Source organism: Poecile atricapillus, unplaced genomic scaffold (assembly GCF_030490865.1).
Source record: "Poecile atricapillus isolate bPoeAtr1 unplaced genomic scaffold, bPoeAtr1.hap1 scaffold_243, whole genome shotgun sequence".
In the NCBI taxonomy this organism is placed as follows: Eukaryota; Metazoa; Chordata; class Aves; order Passeriformes; family Paridae; genus Poecile; species Poecile atricapillus.
Window position 1 is genome coordinate 21,813 of NW_026709052.1, and position 16,539 is coordinate 38,351.

Below are 16,539 nucleotides of genomic sequence, written 5' to 3' on the forward strand. Positions count from 1 at the left end.
CCCCGGGCCGAGTCCTCCGGGCCGCCAGGGGGCGCCCGCCGCTGTCCCGCCATGCACCGCGCGCGCGGCCTGTGCGGCCCGGGGCTCTCCGCGGCTCTCGGGGGGTCCCGGGCGCTCTCGGGGGGTCCCGGGCCCGGTTCGGGGGGTCCCGGGCCCGGTTCGGGGGGTCCCGGGCCCGGTTCGGGGGGTCCCGCGCGGGGTTTGGGCCCCGAGGCCGAGGCGGACCCGGCGCTGCTCCGCTCCAGCAGCCCCGAGCTGTCCCGGCGGCTCCGCGGGCTCGCCCTGGTCCGCGGCGGCTTCGTGAGCGCGGCGGAGGCGGCGGAGCTGCTGCGGGAGGTGGAGCCGGGGCTGGGCCGCGGGCGGTACCAGAGCGACCACTGGGACCGGGTGAGGGGCTCGGGGGGGATTCCTGAGGGGGGGCCCGGTTCTGAGGTCGGGGTTAACCCCGCGCTCTGTCCCCCCCAGGCCATCAGCGGGTACCGGGAGACGGAGCGGGGCCTGCGGGGGGCGGCGGGGCGGGCGCTGCTGCTCCGGGTCACCCCCGCCTTCCCCGCCCGCCGCCCCCCCCGGCCCAGCGCCCACGTCCTGGACCTGCTGCCCGGGGGCCGGGTGGGGCCGCATGTGGACAGCGTCAAGGTGCGGGGCTGGGGCTCCCGGGAGCTTCCCGCGGGGATTCTGGGGGGGTTTGGGGGGTCCCAGGGTGGTTTTGAGGGGTCCCAGGGGGGTTTTAAGGGGTCTCAGGGGGGTTTTAAGGGGTCTCAGGTGTGTCTGTCCCCACTTTGGCTCCCGCAGTTCTGCGGCTGCACCATCGCGGGGCTCCCGGGAGCTTCCCGCGGGGATTTCGGGGGGTTTTGGGGGTCCCAGGGTGATTTTGAGGGGTCTCAGGTGTGTCTGTCCCCCCTTTACCTCCCGCGGGGATTTTGGGGGTCCCAGGGTGATTTTGAGGGGTCTCAGGTATGTCTGTCCCCCCTTTACCTCCCGCGGGGATTTTGGGGGTCCCCGCTGGTTTTGAGGGGTCCGAGGGTGGTTTTGAGGGGTCTCAGGATGGTTTTGAGGGGTCTCAGGTGTGTCCGTCCCCTACCTTTGCCTCCCGCAGTTCTGCGGCTGCACCATCGCGCATCGCGCCATCTGCCGCGGGGATTTCGGGGGGTTTTGGGGGGTCTCAGGGTGGTTTTGGGGGGTCTCAGGTGTGTCTGACCCCGTTTGCCTCCCGCAGTTCTGCGGCTGCACCATCGCGGGGCTGTCGCTGCTGGGGGGGTTTTGGGGGGTCCCAGGATGGTTTTGGGGGTCTCAGGGTGGTTTTTGGGGGTCCCAGGGTGGTTTTGGGGGTCTCAGGGTGTTTTTGGGGGTCTCAGGGTGTTTTTGGGGGGTCCCAGGGTGGTTTTGGAGGTCCCAGTGTGGTTTTGAGGGGTCCCAGTGTGGTTTTGAGGGGTCTCAGGGTGGTTTTGGGGGGTCTCAGGTGTGTCTGACCCCGTTTGGCTCCCGCAGTTCTGCGGCTGCACCATCGCGGGGCTGTCGCTGCTGGGGGGATTTTGGGGGTCCCAGGGTGGTTTTGAGGGGTCCCAGGGTGGTTTTGGGGGGTCTCAGGGGGGTTTTGGGGGGTCCCAGGGTGGTTTTGAGGGGTCTCAGGGTGGTTTTGAGGGGTCTCAGGGTGGTTTTGGGGGGTCTCAGGTTGTTTTTGGGGGTCTCAGGGTGATTTTCAGGGGTCTCAGGTGTGTCTGACCCCGTTTGCCTCCCGCAGTTCTGCGGCTGCACCATCGCGGGGCTGTCGCTGCCGCGGGGATTTCGGGGGGTTTTGGGGGTCTCAGGGTGGTTTTGGGGGTCCCAGGATGGTTTTGAGGGGTCTCAGGGTGGTTTTGGGGGGTCTCAGGGTGGTTTTGGGGGTCTCAGGTGTGTCTGACCCCGTTTGCCTCCTGCAGTTCTGCGGCTGCACCATCTCGGGGCTGTCGCTGCTGGGGGGATTTTGGGGGTCCCATGGTGGTTTTGGGGTGGTTTTGGGGGGTCTCAGGTGTGTCTGACCCCGTTTGGCTCCCGCAGTTCTGTGGCTGCACCATCGCGGGGCTGTCGCTGCTGTCCCCCAGTGTCCTGCGGCTCCGGAGCCTGCGGGACCCCCAGGACTGGCTGGAGCTGCTGCTGGAGCCGGGGTCTCTCTACGTGCTCCGGTGGGTTTGGGGGGGCCCTGGGGACCCCTGAGTGGGGTTGAGAACCCCCTGACCCCCCGATCCCCCCCAGGGGTGCTGCCAGGTACGAGTTCACCCACGAGATCCTCCCGGACGAGGAATCGTTCTTCGGGGGGCTCCGGGTGCCGCGGGGGCGCCGGGTGGCCCTGATCTTCCGCAACGACCCCCCCGGTGAGACCCCCAAACCCCCCGGGACCCCTCACACCAGCCCCTTCTGGGGTAACAGCCCCCCCAGGTCCTGAGCCCCCCAATTCCCCTGAAGACCCCAAACCGCTTGGGGAGCCCCCAAAACCCACCAGGGACACCCCGAAATCCCCCCAGGACCCCCTGAACATCCCCAGGAACCCCCAAAGACCCTCCAAAGCCCCCCCTGACCGTCACCGTTTCCCCCTCACCCCAGAGACGCCTCCGGAGCCTCTCAGCGACCTCCCGGCGTTTATTGAGGACCCCCAGGACCCTCCAGCCCCCAAATGAGCCCCCAATAAACAGCGATTCCCCCACACTCGGCTCTTGGGGGGCTCTTCTGGGGGCTCTTGGAGGGGGAGGAGCTTTTGGGGAACCCCCAAACCCCCCCGAGCCGACAGCCGGGGGGAGCTTTTGGGGGTGGGATGGTTGGAGGGACCCCCAACGCCCCCCCCACAGACGGGGAGGAGTTTTGGGGGGGGAGTTTTAAGGGGGGGAGTTTTAGGGGAGGAGTTTTGGGGGGGGAGTTTTAAGGGAGGAGTTTTGGGGGGGGAGTTTTGGGGGGGAGTTTTAAGGGGGGAGTTTTGGGGGGGGGAGTTTTGGGGGGGAGTTTTAAGGGAGGAGTTTTAGGGGGGAGTTTTGGGGGGGGGAGTTTTGGGGGGAGGAGTTTTAAGGGGGGAGTTTTGGGGGGGAGTTTTGAGGGAGGAGTTTTAAGGGGGGGAGTTTCGGGGGGGGAGTTTTGGGGGAGCTGTTTCGGAGTCACTTCTGGCAGCCTCGGGGGGGTCGGGGGTGATTTGGGTCGGGGGTCTCACCCCAGGCAGGCGCAGGCCCCCGCCGAGAGCCGCGGCAGCCGCTGCCAGCGCAGCCCCGAGTCCAGGAACGCCACGTCCTCGTAGCGGGTGGGGCGGCAGCAGGGGCCCCCCCCGGGCCCCCCCGGGCCCAGCACGGCCCCCAGCGCCAGCCCGTGCAGGGTGGGGGGCGCGGGGCAGCCCCCCCCGCAGTAACGGAACACCACGGTCTCGGGGGAGGGGTAACCCAGCCCCAGAGCCCCCACCCCAACCGAGACACTGCGCAGCCCGCACGGGGGGGCGGCCGGGGGGGGCGCGGGGGGGGGCGCGGCAGGGCCCGGGCAGGAGGAGGAGGAGGAGGAGGAGGAGGAGGAGGAGGAAGGAGCAGGAGCGTCCCAGCCTCGCCATCCTGAGCCCCCTCCCTCCGAGAATCGGCCCCGAGGGAATTTATGGGGTGCGGAGGGGGAGGGTCTTGAGGAGGGGGAGGGGAGGAGGAGGAGGAGGGGGAGGGGGGAGGTTAACCCTGAACTCCCCAAGGAGGGGGCACTGACCCCACCCCCCCCCCCTCCAGGGGAAATTTGGGGGAGGGGAATTTTAATTGGGATGGGACAATTAGTGGGAACACCATCACCCCAAAGCTGGGGGGGTGAGACCCCCGGGACCCCCCCAGGGGTTTGGGGAAGGCATTTGGAGACTGGAGACCCCCCCCATAGCAAAGGGGGGGAGTGAGACCCCCAGAACCCCCAGACTCTGGGGGTGTGATGGAGACCCCCGCCAGAAAAACAGCTGGGGGGGGTTGGGGGTCTCAATCCGCTCCCCAGGAGCCCCCCACCCCCAAATAACTGGGGCCCCCCCAAAACAACTGCCCAACTCCCCAGGGCTGTGCTGGGGAAAAACCCCCTGGGGGAGGGAGGGAATTCGCCCCTACCCCAAATTTTGGGAATTTTGCCCCAAAAGAAGGGGGTTCATAGGGGGATTAATATTGGGGGGAGCCCAGAGTGCTCCTGGGGGGGTGGAACATTCCAGCACTGTGGGGAGTGTGAGCCTGGCACAAAGCAGAGGAAAAAAAGCCTAAAAATAGCAAAGCATCCCAATTCTGACCCAAAAAAGCCACGGAGGTTGGAGGGGGGGAGGCTCTTCCCTGCCCCACCCTGAGACATTCCAGGGCCCCCCCGATTCCTGGGGAGGGTTTTGAGTTTGTTGAGGGGAATTTGGGGCAGGGGATGGGGGGCAGGAAGGGGGTCGGGAATGGGGGGCAGGGATTGGGAAAATGGGGAGGGGGTCCCGTGGGATTTGGGGAGGATCCTCCTGGATTTTGGGGTCCCTGTCCTGGAGATGCCTCTAAAGGAACTGGGATGGCTCTGGGGGGTCCCTGTGGGGTTTGGGGGTGTGTCTGGGGCTCGGGGGTCCTGGGGCTTGGGGGGGGTCCCCTGGCTTGGGGGTCCTGTGGGTTGGGGGTCCCATGACTCGGGGGTCCTGTAACTCGGGGGTTCCCGTGACTCAGGGGTCCCGTGGCTTGGGGGGGTCTCATGGCTCGGGGGTCCCGTGACTCAGGGGTCCTGTAACTCGGGGGTCCTGTGACTTGGGGGTCCTGTGGCTCAGGGGTCCTGTAACTCGGGGGTCCTGTAACTTGGGGGTCCTGTGGCTCAGGGGTCCCCTGGCTCGGGGGTCCTGTGGGTCGGGTGTCCCGTGGCTTGGGGGTGCCCTGGCTTGGGGGTCCCGTGGGTCAGGGGGTCCCGTGGCTCGGGGGGGTTCCCATGGCTTGGGGGTCCCCTGGCTCAGGGGTCCCGTGGCTCAGGGGTCCTGTAACTCGGGGGTCCCGTGTTTCGGGGGTCCCGTGTTTTGGGGGTCCCCTGGCTCAGAGGGGGTCCCGTGTTTCGGGGGTCCCCTGGCTCGGGGGGGTCCCGTGTTTCAGGGGTCCCATAGCTCAGGAGGGGTCCTGTGTTTTGGGGGGGGTCCCGTAGCTCAGGGGGGGTCCCGTGTTTGGGGGGTCCCATAGCTCGGGGGGGGTCCCGTGTTTCGGGGGGTCCCCTGGCTCAGGGGGGGGTCCCGTGTTTGGGGGGTCCCATAGCTCAGGGGGGGTCCCGTGGCTCGGGGGTCCCCTGGCTCGGGGGGGTCCCGTGTTTGGGGGTCCCTACTCCTTGAGGAAGAAGTGCATCTTGTCAGCGATGAGTTTGCGCTCGGGGTCCAGGCGCTTCAGCAGCTGCGCCAGGGCGTTGACGGTGGCGTCGCTGCTCAGCCCCGTGCGCTTGGTCTGGAACTTCTTGAGCAGGTCCTTGGTGGTCATGGGCTTCCGGGACAGGTACCGGCGCACGGCCTCCTCCGTCAGCTGCACCTCCCTGCGGGGCCGGGGCTCAGCGGGGCCGGGCTCAGCGGGGTCCTGCAGCCCCGGGGGGTCCCACAGCCCCCCGAGCTCCCCGGGGTCCCGCAGCCCCCTGAGCCCCCCGGGGTCCCGCAGCCCCCCGAGCTCCCCAGGGTCCCGCAGCCCTGCGGGGTCCCACAGCCCCCCCGAGCCCCCAGCAGCCCCCCGGGGTCCCACAGCCCCCCGGAGGGTCTCACAGCCCCCTGAGCCCCCCAAGCCCCGGGGGGTCCCGCAGCCCCCCGAGCCCTCAGCAGCCCCCCGAGCCCCCAGCAGCCCCCCAGGGTCCCGCAGCCCCCCGGGGGCTCCCGCAGCCCCCCGAGCCCCCCGAGCCCCCCAGGGTCCCACAGCCCCCCGAGCCCCCAGCAGCCCCCCGAGCCCCCAGCAGCCCCCCGGGGTCCCGCAGCCCCCCGAGCCCCCAGCAGCCCCCCGGGGTCCCGCAGCCCCCCAAGCCCCCAGCAGCCCCCCGAGCCCCCAGACTCACCCGCTGCTCGGGGTCGACTTCCCGGAGTGGGGCTGGGGCGTGGATTTGCCCGAGGGGGGTCCCGGCTCCGCCTTCAGCCGCTTCTGGGGAGGGGGCTCCGACCCCCCCGGGGTCGGCCGGCGGCCTGGGGGAGATCAGGAGCTCAGGGGGGCTTTGGGGGGTCCCCAGGAGGGAGCTGGGAAATGTCCCCGCTCCACAATGTCCCTGTGACCCCTCCCCGAGTGTCCCCCACCCCCTCAAAAGTTCACCCTGAGACCCCTCAATCCCCCCCCGATTCCCCAACCCCCCCCAGCACTCCTGGACCCCCTTCAGTGTCTGCCAGCCCCCAAAACCCCTCCTGGGACCCCCAAAACCCCTCCTGGGACCCCCAAAGCCCCTCCCAAGTCTGCTAAAACCCCTCCTGGAACCCCCAAAACCCCTCCCGGGACCCCCAAAACCCCTCCAAAGTCCCCCAAAACCCCTCCCGGGACCCCCAAAACCCCTCCTTGGACCCCCAAAACCCCTCCCGGGACCCCCAAAGCCCCTCCCAAGTCTGCTAAAACCCCTCCTGGGACCCCCAAAACCCCTCCGGGACCCCCAAAACCCCTCCTTGGACCCCCAAAACCCCTCCCGGGACCCCCAAAGCCCCTCCCAAGTCTGCTAAAACCCCTCCTGGAACCCCCAAAACCCCTCCTGGGACCCCCAAAACCCCTCCCGGGACCCCCAAAACCCCTCCTGGGACCCCCAAAACCCCTCCTAGGACCCCCAAAACCCCTCCCAAGTCCCCCAAAGCCCCTCCTGGGACCCCCAAAACCCCTCCTGGAACCCCCAAAACCCCTCCCAGGACCCCCAAAGCCCCTCCTGGGACCCCCAAAACCCCTCCTGGGACCCCCAAAACCCCTCCCAAGTCCCCCAAAGCCCCTCCCGGGACCCCCAGCCCTGTCCCACACCTCCCTCTATCCCCCCCAGCCTCCAGCCTCCCCCCCAGACCCCCCAGCCCCCCAACCTTGCTCCAGCCTGGCCGCCGCAGCCCGAAGGGTCCCCCCGGTGCCCCCCGAGTCCGTGGGGGTCCCGGGCCGGGAGCCCCCCCTGGAGCTGCTGCCCGAGGCCCTGCGCTCCCGTTTGGGGGGGGTCTTCTTCTTCTGAGGGGGGAGAGGAAGAGGAAGGGCTCAGGGGGTGTCCAGTTCCCCCGTGGGACCCCCGGAGGGAGGAGACCCCCCCTCACCGCCATGAAGAGCGCCGAGGACGTTTCGCTGTCGATGTCGCTCTCCTCCGACGTCTGCGACTCGTCGCTGCTTTCTGGGGGTTTGATCCCGTCACAATCCCGCTTTTCTGGCTGTTTCCCCCCGATTCCCGCTGCGGGGAGGGGTCTTACCCCTCTTTTTCTTCTTCTCCTGGGGGGTGGGGGTCGCTTTTCCCTCCTCTTCCTCCTCCTTCTCCTCTGCCTTCTCCTCCTCGCTCTCCTCGCTGCTCTCGCTCGCCTCGTCGATGCCTTTGTCAGGGGGGATCCTGAGGATCCTGGACCCCAAAAATCCCACCCTTGGACCCCAAAAATCCCCCCCTTGGACCCCAAACCCCCTCAGGAATTAAGAATGGGGTCCCAAGCCCGTCCCCAACTCCACCTTTTGGGCCTTCCTCCTCCTCCTTGGGCGCTTTGGCTTTGCCCGTCTCTTCCTCGCCGGAGCTGCTGCAGGACAAGGAGGGGATTGGGGAGCACAGGAGGGGCTTGGTGGGATTTGGGGATCCCTGCGGGGGTTCTGGGGGTCCCAGGGGGGATTTCAGCATCCCTGGGGGGGTCTGGGGGGGACGCTTTAGGTGGGAAGTGCGGTTGGGAGCATCACAGGGGGTCCCCACCCCCCCAAAATCCCTCCCAAAAATCACAAGCCCCCCACTGTGGTCCCCAAAATCCACCCAGAAACTCCCAAACCCACCCAGGACCCCCCAAAACCCCCCCCAAGGACCCCCAGAACGCCCCCAGCCCCACCTGGAGCCGTCAGACATGTAATCCACCTCCTGGCCCTCGAAGTCGCCGTCGTCGCTGTCCTCGAGGGCTTCGTCCTCAGAGCCCTTCCTGCCCTTCCTCCTCTTCCTCTTGGGGTGCCCCCCGGCAGCCTTCGGCCTCGCCGCCTTCTCCCCTGGGGGTTCCAGGGGTCTGAGGGGCTTTTGGGGGGACCTGGGGGGGATTCTGTGCCTCTGGGGCATTTGAGAGGCACCTCTGGATTTGGGGTGGTTTGGGGGGATTCAGGGGAGGGTTTGGGGGCTTTAGGGGGGATTTCTGTGGGGTTTTAGGCAGATTTTGGGGTCCCCTCCTCACTCTCGGTGTCTCCTCTCAGAACAGGGATATTTTGGGGGGATTTGGGGGGGTTTTGGAGATGTGAGGAGGATTTGAGGGGGTTTCTGTGGGGTTTTGGAGATGTGAGGAGGATTTGAGGGGGATTCTGTGGGATTTTGGAGAGGTGTGAGGAGGATTTGGGGGCACTTTGAGGGGGATTCTGTGGGATTTTGGAGATGTGAGGAGGATTTGAGGGGGATTCTGTGGGGTTTTGGAGATGTGAGGAGGATTTGAGGGGGATTCTGTGGGGTTTTGGAGATGTGAGGAGGATTTGAGGGGGATTCTGTGGGGTTTTGGAGATGTGAGGAGGATTTGAGGGGGATTCTGTGGGGTTTTGGAGATGTGAGGAGGATTTGAGGGGGATTCTGTGGGGTTTTGGAGATGTGAGGAGGATTTGAGGGGGATTCTGTGGGGTTTTGGAGATGTGAGGAGGATTTGGGGGGATTCTGTGGGATTTTGGAGATGTGAGGAGGATTTGAGGGGATTTCTGTGGGATTTTGGAGATGTGAGGAGGATTTGAGGGGGATTCTGTGGGATTTTGGAGATGTGAGGAGGATTTGAGGGCACTTTGAGGGGGATTCTGTGGGATTTTGGAGATGTGAGGAGGATTTGAGGGGATTTCTCTGGGATTTTGGAGAGATGTGAGGAGGATTTGAGGGGGATTCTGTGGGGTTTTGGAGATGTGAGGAGGATTTGAGGGGGATTCTGTGGGATTTTGGAGATGTGAGGAGGATTTGAGGGCACTTTGAGGGGGTTTCTGTGGGATTTTGGAGATGTGAGGAGGATTTGAGGGGGATTCTGTGGGATTTTGGAGATGTGAGGAGGATTTGAGGGGGATTCTGTGGGATTTTGGAGATGTGAGGAGGATTTGGGGGGATTTCTGTGGGATTTTGGAGATGTGAGGAGGATTTTAGAGGGATTCTCTGGGATTTTGGAGAGATGTGAGGAGGATTTGAGGGGGTTTCTGTGGGGTTTTGGAGATGTGAGGAGGATTTGAGGGGGATTCTGTGGGGTTCTGGAGATGTGAGGAGGATTTGAGGGGATTTCTCTGGGGTTTTGGAGATGTGAGGAGGATTTGAGGGGGATTCTGTGGGATTTTGGAGATGTGAGGAGGATTTGAGGGGGATTCTGTGGGATTTTGGAGATGTGAGGAGGATTTGAGGGGGATTCTGTGGGATTTTGGAGAGATGTGAGGAGGATTTGGGGGCACTTTGAGGGGGTTTCTGTGGGATTTTGGAGATGTGAGGAGGATTTGGGGGGGATTCTGTGGGGTTTTGGAGATGTGAGGAGGATTTGAGGGGATTTCTGTGGGGTTTTGGAGATGTGAGGAGGATTTGAGGGGGATTTGGGGGGATTTTGGAGATGTGAGGAGGATTTGAGGGGGTTTCTGTGGGGTTTTGGAGATGTGAGGAGGATTTGAGGGGGATTCTCTGGGATTTTGGAGATGTGAGGAGGATTTGAGGGGGATTCTCTGGGATTTTGGAGATGTGAGGAGGATTTGGGGGGATTTCTGTGGGATTTTGGAGATGTGAGGAGGATTTGAGGGGGATTCTCTGGGGTTTTGGAGATGTGAAGAGGATTTGAGGGGGATTCTGTGGGGTTTTGGAGATGTGAGGAGGATTTGGGGGCACTTTGAGGGGGATTCTGTGGGGTTTTGGAGATGTGAGGAGGATTTGGGGGCACTTTGAGGGGGTTTCTGTGGGATTTTGGAGATGTGAGGAGGATTTGAGGGGATTTCTCTGGGATTTTGGAGAGATGTGAGGAGGATTTGAGGGGGATTTGGGGGGATTTCTGTGGGATTTTGGAGATGTGAGGAGGATTTGAGGGCACTTTGAGGGGGATTCTGTGGGATTTTGGAGATGTGAGGAGGATTTGAGGGGGTTTCTGTGAGATTTTGGAGATGTGAGGAGGATTTGAGGGGGATTTGGGGGGATTTTGGAGATGTGAGGAGGATTTGAGGGGATTTCTGTGGGATTTTGGAGATGTGAGGAGGATTTGAGGGGGATTCTCTGGGATTTTGGAGATGTGAGGAGGATTTGAGGGGGATTCTGTGGGATTTTGGAGAGATGTGAGGAGGATTTGAGGGGATTTCTCTGGGATTTTGGAGATGTGAGGAGGATTTGAGGGGGTTTCTGTGGGGTTTTGGAGATGTGAGGAGGATTTGGGGGCACTTTGAGGGGGATTCTGTGGGGTTTTGGAGAGATGTGAGGAGGATTTGGGGGGGATTCTGTGGGGTTTTGGAGAGATGTGAGGAGGATTTGGGGGGGATTCTGTGGGATTTTGGAGATGTGAGGAGGATTTGAGGGGATTTCTCTGGGATTTTGGAGATGTGAGGAGGATTTGGGGGCACTTTGAGGGGGTTTCTGTGGGGTTTTGGGATTTCCCCTCTCACCCTCAGCCTCGCTGCCCTCGCTCTCCTCGGAGCTGAGCTCCAGATCCTCCTCCAGGTCGTGGATCCGGAGCCCCCCGCCCTTGCCTGGAGCCTTCCTCCCCTTGTCTTTGTCCTCCTCCTCCTCGTCCTGGTCCCGCAGGCGCCGCTGCTGCATGATGCTGAAGTGGTTCAGCACCTTGTTCCTCCTGGGGGGATTTGGGGGGGCTCAGTGGGGATTTGGGGGGGCTCACAGGGGCTGGGGGGGCTGGACACGAATTTGGGGCGCGTGGGAGGATATTTGGGGGGGACTTGGAGGGGACCTGAGTGGATTTAGGGGGCTTGGGGGAGTCTTCAAAGGGATTTGAGGGTCTGGGAGAATATTTGGGGGGCACCTGAGCAGTCTTGGGGGGGATTTGGGGGGGTGCTCTGAGGGGCCTGGGGAGGAGCTGAGGGAGCTCTGAGGGGATTTGGGAGGGTCTTGGGGAGAAATTTGGGGGGCCTGGGGATGGTCTGGAAGGGGATCTGGGAGAGAATTTGGGGGAGCTGGGAGGGGATTTAGAGTTTGGGAGGGGATTTAGAGTTTGGGAGGGGATTTAGAGTTTGGGAGGGGATTTAGAGTTTGGGAAGGGATTTAGAGTTTGGGAGGGGATTTAGAGTTCGGGAGGGGATTTAGAGTTTGGGAGGGGATTTAGAATTTGGGAGGGGATTTAGAGTTTGGGAGGGGATTTAGAGTTTGGGAGGGGATTTAGAGTTCGGGAGAGGATTTAGAGTTTGGGAGGGGATTTAGAGTTTGGGAGGGGATTTAGAGTTTGGGAGGGGATTTAGAGTTTGGGAGGGGATTTAGAGTTTGGGAGGGGATTTAGAGTTTGGGAGGGGATTTAGAGTTCGGGAGGGGATTTAGAGTTCGGGAGGGGATTTAGAGTTCGGGAGGGGATTTAGAGTTCGGGAGGGGATTTAGAGTTCGGGAGGGGATTTAGAGTTTGGGAGGGGATTTAGAGTTCGGGAGGGGATTTAGAGTTCGGGAGGGGATTTAGAGTTCGGGAGGGGATTTAGAGTTTGGGAGGGGATTTAGAGTTTGGGAGGGGATTTAGAGTTCGGGAGGGGATTTAGAGTTTGGGAGGGGATTTAGAGTTTGGGAGGGGATTTAGAATTTGGGAGGGGATTTAGAGTTCGGGAGGGGATTTAGAGTTCGGGAGGGGATTTAGAGTTTGGGAGGGGATTTAGAGTTTGGGAGGGGATTTAGAGTTTGGGAGGGGATTTAGAGTTTGGGAGGGGATTTAGAGTTTGGGAGGGGATTTAGAGTTTGGGAGGGGATTTAGAGTTTGGGAGGGGATTTAGAGTTTGGGAGGGGATTTAGAGTTTGGGAGGGGATTTAGAGTTTGGGAGGGGATTTAGAGTTTGGGAGGGGATTTAGAGTTTGGGAGGGGATTTAGAGTTTGGGAGGGGATTTAGAGTTTGGGAGGGGATTTAGAGTTCGGGAGGGGATTTAGAGTTTGGGAGGGGATTTAGAGTTTGGGAGGGGATTTTGGGTCTCCCCTGTGGGTTCTGGGGTCCCTGCCCAGGGTTTGGGGCGTCACCTCTCCCACTCCTCCTCGGCCTCCTCGGCCGTCAGGGTGCGGTGCCGGGCCAGGGGGGTGAAGTTGTACCAGTTCCGCACCGGGAAGGCCTCGAAGGCGCCGTCGGGGCACTGGGTGAAGACGTAGTAGGAGGCGTTTTCTGTCACCCCGCCCTTCTTCACCCCCCGGAACCTGCGAGAGCGGGATCAGCACCCCAAAATCCCCCAAAGCCCCGTTCCCTTCCCTGTTCCATCCTCTTCCCACCCCATCCCCATCCCCTCTCACTTCCTGCCGCTCTTGCCGTTGACGCGCAGCAGCCAGGGCTGGTCCTCGGCGCGGAATTCCCGCAGGACGATCCCGTATTTCTTCCTCCGCGCCTCCTCGCGCAGCTTGCGGTGGAACTCGCTGCCGGCGCCCGACTCGGGCAGCTCCTCCTCGGCGTAGATTCGCTTGTTGCTCATGTCCCGCTCCATCCGCGCCTGCACGGGGCCCGGCCTTGGTGCTGATCCCAGAGACCCCAAATCCCTGCGACCCCAGAGACCCCAAATCCCCGCGATCCCAGAGACCCCAAATCCCCGTGACCCCAGAGACCCCAAATCCCCCCCACCCCAGAGACCCCAAATCCCCACGACCCCAAATCCCCGTGACCCCAGAGACCCCAAATCCCCGCCACCCCAGAGACCCCAAATCCCCGCGACCCCAAATCCCCGCCACCCCAGAGACCCCAAATCCCCGCGATGCCAGACACCCCAAATCCCTGCGACCCCAAATCCCCGCGATCCCAGAGACCCCAAATCCCCGCGATCCCAGAGACCCCAAATCCCCGTGACCCCAGAGACCCCAAATCCCTGCGACCCCAAATCCCCGCGATCCCAGAGACCCCAAATCCCCGTGACCCCAGAGACCCCAAATCCCCGCGACCCCAGAGACCCCAAATCCCCGCGACCCCAGAGACCCCAAATCCCCGCGACCCCAGAGACCCCAAATCCCCACGACCCCAAATCCCCGCCACACCAGAGACCCCAAATCCCCGTGACCCCAGAGACCCCAAATCCCCGCGACCCCAGAGACCCCAAATCCCCGCGACCCCAGAGACCCCAAATCCCCGCGATCCCAGAGACCCCAAATCCCCACGACCCCAAATCCCCGCCACACCAGAGACCCCAAATCCCCGTGACCCCAGAGACCCCAAATCCCCGCGACCCCAGAGACCCCAAATCCCCGTGACCCCAGAGACCCCAAATCCCCGCGATCCCAGAGACCCCAAATCCCCGCGACCCCAGACACCCCAAATCCCTGCGACCCCAGAGACCCCAAATCCCCGTGACCCCAGAGACCCCAAATCCCCGCGATCCCAGAGACCCCAAATCCCCGCGACCCCAGACACCCCAAATCCCCGCGATCCCAGAGACCCCAAATCCCCGCGATCCCAGAGACCCCAAATCCCCGCGACCCCAGACACCCCAAATCCCCGCGACCCCAGACACCCCAAATCCCGGCTGGAGCCGCACTGGGAGCGATGGGAGCCCTGCACCCACAATGGAGCCCTGCACCCACCATGGGGTCCCTGCACCCACAATGGGGGCCCTGCACCCCAGAGCTCAGCTCTCCCCAGCCCACCGGGAGCGATGGGGGCCCTGCACCCGCCATGGGGGTCCTGCACCCACAGAGCTCAGAGCTCCCCAGCCCAGTGGGAGTGATGGGGGCCCTGCACCCGCCATGGGAGCCCTGCACCCCCGGACCTCAGCACTCCCCAGCCCAGCAGGAGCAGCACTGGGAGCAGTGAGAATGATGAGGGTCCTGCACCCTGATCTCAGCTCTCCCCAGCCCAGCAGGAGCAGCACTGGGAGCAGCAGGAGCAGTGAGAATGATGAGGGTCCTGCACCCCGATCTCAGCTCTCCCCAGCCCAGCAGGAGCAGCAGGAGCAGTGCTGGGAGCAGTGAGAATGATGAGGGTCCTGCACCCCGATCCCAGCTCTCCCCAGCCCAGCAGGAGCAGTGAGAATGATGAGGGTCCTGCACCCCGATCTCAGCTCTCCCCAGCCCAGCAGGAGCAGCACCAGGAGCAGCAGGAGCAGTGGGAGTGATGAGGGTCCTGCACCCCGATCTCAGCTCTCCCCAGCCCAGCAGGAGCAGTGCTGGGAGCAGCAGGAGCAGTGAGAATGATGAGGGTCCTGCACCCCAATCTCAGCTCTCCCCAGCCCAGCAGGAGCAGTGAGAATGATGAGGGTCCTGCACCCCTGATCCCAGCTCTCCCCAGCCCAGCAGGAGCAGTGAGAATGATGAGGGTCCTGCACCCCGATCCCAGCTCTCCCCAGCCCAGCAGCAGCAGTGAGAATGATGAGGGTCCTGCACCCCCTGATCTCAGCTCTCCCCAGCCCAGCAGGAGCAGCAGGAGCAGCAGGAGCAGTGAGAATGATGAGGGTCCTGCACCCCAGGGCTCAGCTCTCCCCAGCCCAGCAGGAGCACCAGGAGCAGTGCTGGGAGCAGTGAGAATGATGAGGGTCCTGCACCCCAATCCCAGCTCTCCCCAGCCCAGCAGGAGCAGTGAGAATGATGAGGGTCCTGCACCCCAATCCCAGCTCTCCCCAGCCCAGCAGGAGCAGTGAGAATGATGAGGGTCCTGCACCCCAATCCCAGCTCTCCCCAGCCCAGCAGGAGCAGCACCAGGAGCAGCAGTGGGAGCAGTGAGAATGATGAGGGTCCTGCACCCCAATCTCAGCACTCCCCAGCCCAGCAGGAGCAGCACCAGGAGCAGTGAGAATGATGAGGGTCCTGCACCCCAAGCTCAGCTCTCCCCAGCCCAGCAGGAGCACTGGGAGCACTGGGAATGATGAGGGTCCTGCACCCCAAGCTCAGCTCTCCCCAGCCCAGCAGAAGGAGCAGGAGCAGTGAGAATGATGAGGGTCCTGCACCCCAATCCCAGCTCCCCCCAGCCCAGCAGGAGCAGCACCAGCAGCTGCCTCACCTGTGCCCAGGTGCTCAGGGTCACTCTGTCGGCGCTGTTGAAGGCCATGATGTTGTAGCGCTTTGGGGTGTTCCTGGGGCCGGGAAAACTCCTCAGATCCCCCCTGAGACCTCAAAACAACCCCCAAAACAACCCCCGAGCCCCCCAAAACCCCCGAGCCCCCCAAAACAACCCCTGAGCCCCCCAAAACCCCTGAGCCCCCCAAAACAGCCCCTGAGACCCCCAAAACAACCCCCGAGACCCCCAAAACAGCCCCCGAGCACCCCAAAACAACCCCCGAGCCCCCCAAAACAGCCCCCGAGCACCCCAAAACAACCCCCGAGCCCCCCAAAACAACCCCCGAGCCCCCCAAAACAACCCCCGAGCCCCCCAAAACCCCTGAGCCCCCCAAAACAACCCCCGAGCCCCCCAAAACAGCCCCCGAGCCCCCCAAAACAGCCCCCGAGCCCCCCAAAACAACCCCCGGGCCCCCCAAAACAACCCCCGAGCCCCTCAAAACAACCCCCGAGCCCCCCAAAACAGCCCCCAAGACCCCCAAATCTCCCCCGAGACTCCCAAAACAGCCCCCGAGCCCCCCAAAACAGCCCCCGAGCCCCCCAAAACAACCCCCGAGACCCCCAAAACAACCCCCGAGCCCCCCCCAAACCAGCTGAGAACCCCCCAAATCCGACACCCCCAAATCTCCCCGAGCCCCCCGAGCCCCCCACTCACTTGGGCACCCTGACCACGTACTCGGTCACCACCTGGGAGCTGCTGCCCTGCGGGACAAGGGGGGGGTTTGGGGGGTCCCTGGGGAAATTGGGGGAGTCCCAGGGGCATTCGGGGAGGGGTCCCCAGGAGGGATTTTGGGGGTGAAGGGTTTGAGGAGGTTCAGGGGGGTCCCGGGGAGGGTTTTTGGGACCCCCCGGACTCACCAGCGAGGCCATCCCGGGGGCGAGAGGGGGCGCGGGCCCAGATGCGGCTCAGGGGAGGCTCCTGAGGGGAAAGGGGGGGGGTCAGGGCCTGGGGACCCCCAAAGCCGGGATCCCTTCAAAGTGGGGACCCCTCAAACGCCCCGCAGGTCCCTCCCAAGCCCCCCAGGACCCCCCAGGGCTCCCCGGGACCCCCCAAACCCCCCCCGGGCCCCCCCCGGCCCCACCGCCCGCTCCGGCTCCGCTTCCCGCCCGGACCGGAACACCGCGTCACGTGACCGGAAACAGGAACCCACGTGACCGGAAATGCCTCGCCGATGCGTCACCATGGCAACCGCGCGGCCCAGCCCCAAACTCCGCAATTTTCATTTCCAGTCCCCCCAAAACCTTCAAATTTCACCCCAAAACTCTTCATTCACCCCAGCACC

At 63.7% G+C, this 16,539-nt stretch overlaps 3 protein-coding genes across 7 annotated transcripts; 1 reads left to right on the top strand and 2 right to left on the bottom strand.

Annotated features, from left to right (window-relative positions):
• The first annotated feature begins 34 nt into the window (after positions 1-34).
• Positions 35-2,680, top strand: ALKBH7 (alkB homolog 7). The gene is made up of 5 exons (XM_058828757.1): positions 35-387; positions 466-636; positions 2,038-2,162; positions 2,233-2,351; positions 2,581-2,680. The coding sequence occupies exons 1-5, from the start codon at positions 52-54 to the stop codon at positions 2,652-2,654; spliced, it is 825 nt and encodes a 274-aa protein (XP_058684740.1). The 5' UTR covers positions 35-51; the 3' UTR covers positions 2,655-2,680.
• A 403-nt stretch (positions 2,681-3,083) lies between these two features.
• Positions 3,084-4,311, bottom strand: LOC131574316 (persephin-like). The gene is made up of 2 exons (XM_058828754.1): positions 4,253-4,311; positions 3,084-3,622 (listed from the first exon to the last, which is right to left on the bottom strand). The coding sequence occupies exons 1-2, from the start codon at positions 4,309-4,311 to the stop codon at positions 3,172-3,174; spliced, it is 510 nt and encodes a 169-aa protein (XP_058684737.1). The 3' UTR covers positions 3,084-3,171.
• An 886-nt stretch (positions 4,312-5,197) lies between these two features.
• Positions 5,198-16,475, bottom strand: LOC131574322 (general transcription factor IIF subunit 1-like). Of its 5 annotated transcripts, none has more exons than XM_058828760.1 (14): positions 16,339-16,420; positions 16,115-16,175; positions 15,912-15,958; positions 15,201-15,273; positions 12,518-12,711; positions 12,254-12,424; positions 10,698-10,882; positions 7,958-8,108; positions 7,596-7,657; positions 7,349-7,465; positions 7,199-7,272; positions 6,980-7,115; positions 5,995-6,118; positions 5,198-5,490 (listed from the first exon to the last, which is right to left on the bottom strand). In XM_058828760.1, exons 2-14 carry the CDS (start codon positions 16,124-16,126, stop codon positions 5,286-5,288), a joined length of 1,551 nt encoding a protein of 516 aa, XP_058684743.1. In that variant the 5' UTR covers positions 16,127-16,175; positions 16,339-16,420; the 3' UTR covers positions 5,198-5,285. The 5 variants fall into 5 exon arrangements, 2 of the variants coding, with proteins under 2 accessions (XP_058684743.1, XP_058684742.1); XM_058828759.1 differs by having other exon boundaries at positions 5,200-5,490; positions 7,596-7,660; positions 16,339-16,418; XR_009276460.1 differs by having other exon boundaries at positions 5,351-5,490; positions 7,958-8,188; positions 16,339-16,475.
• Positions 16,476-16,539: the final 64 nt, after the last annotated feature.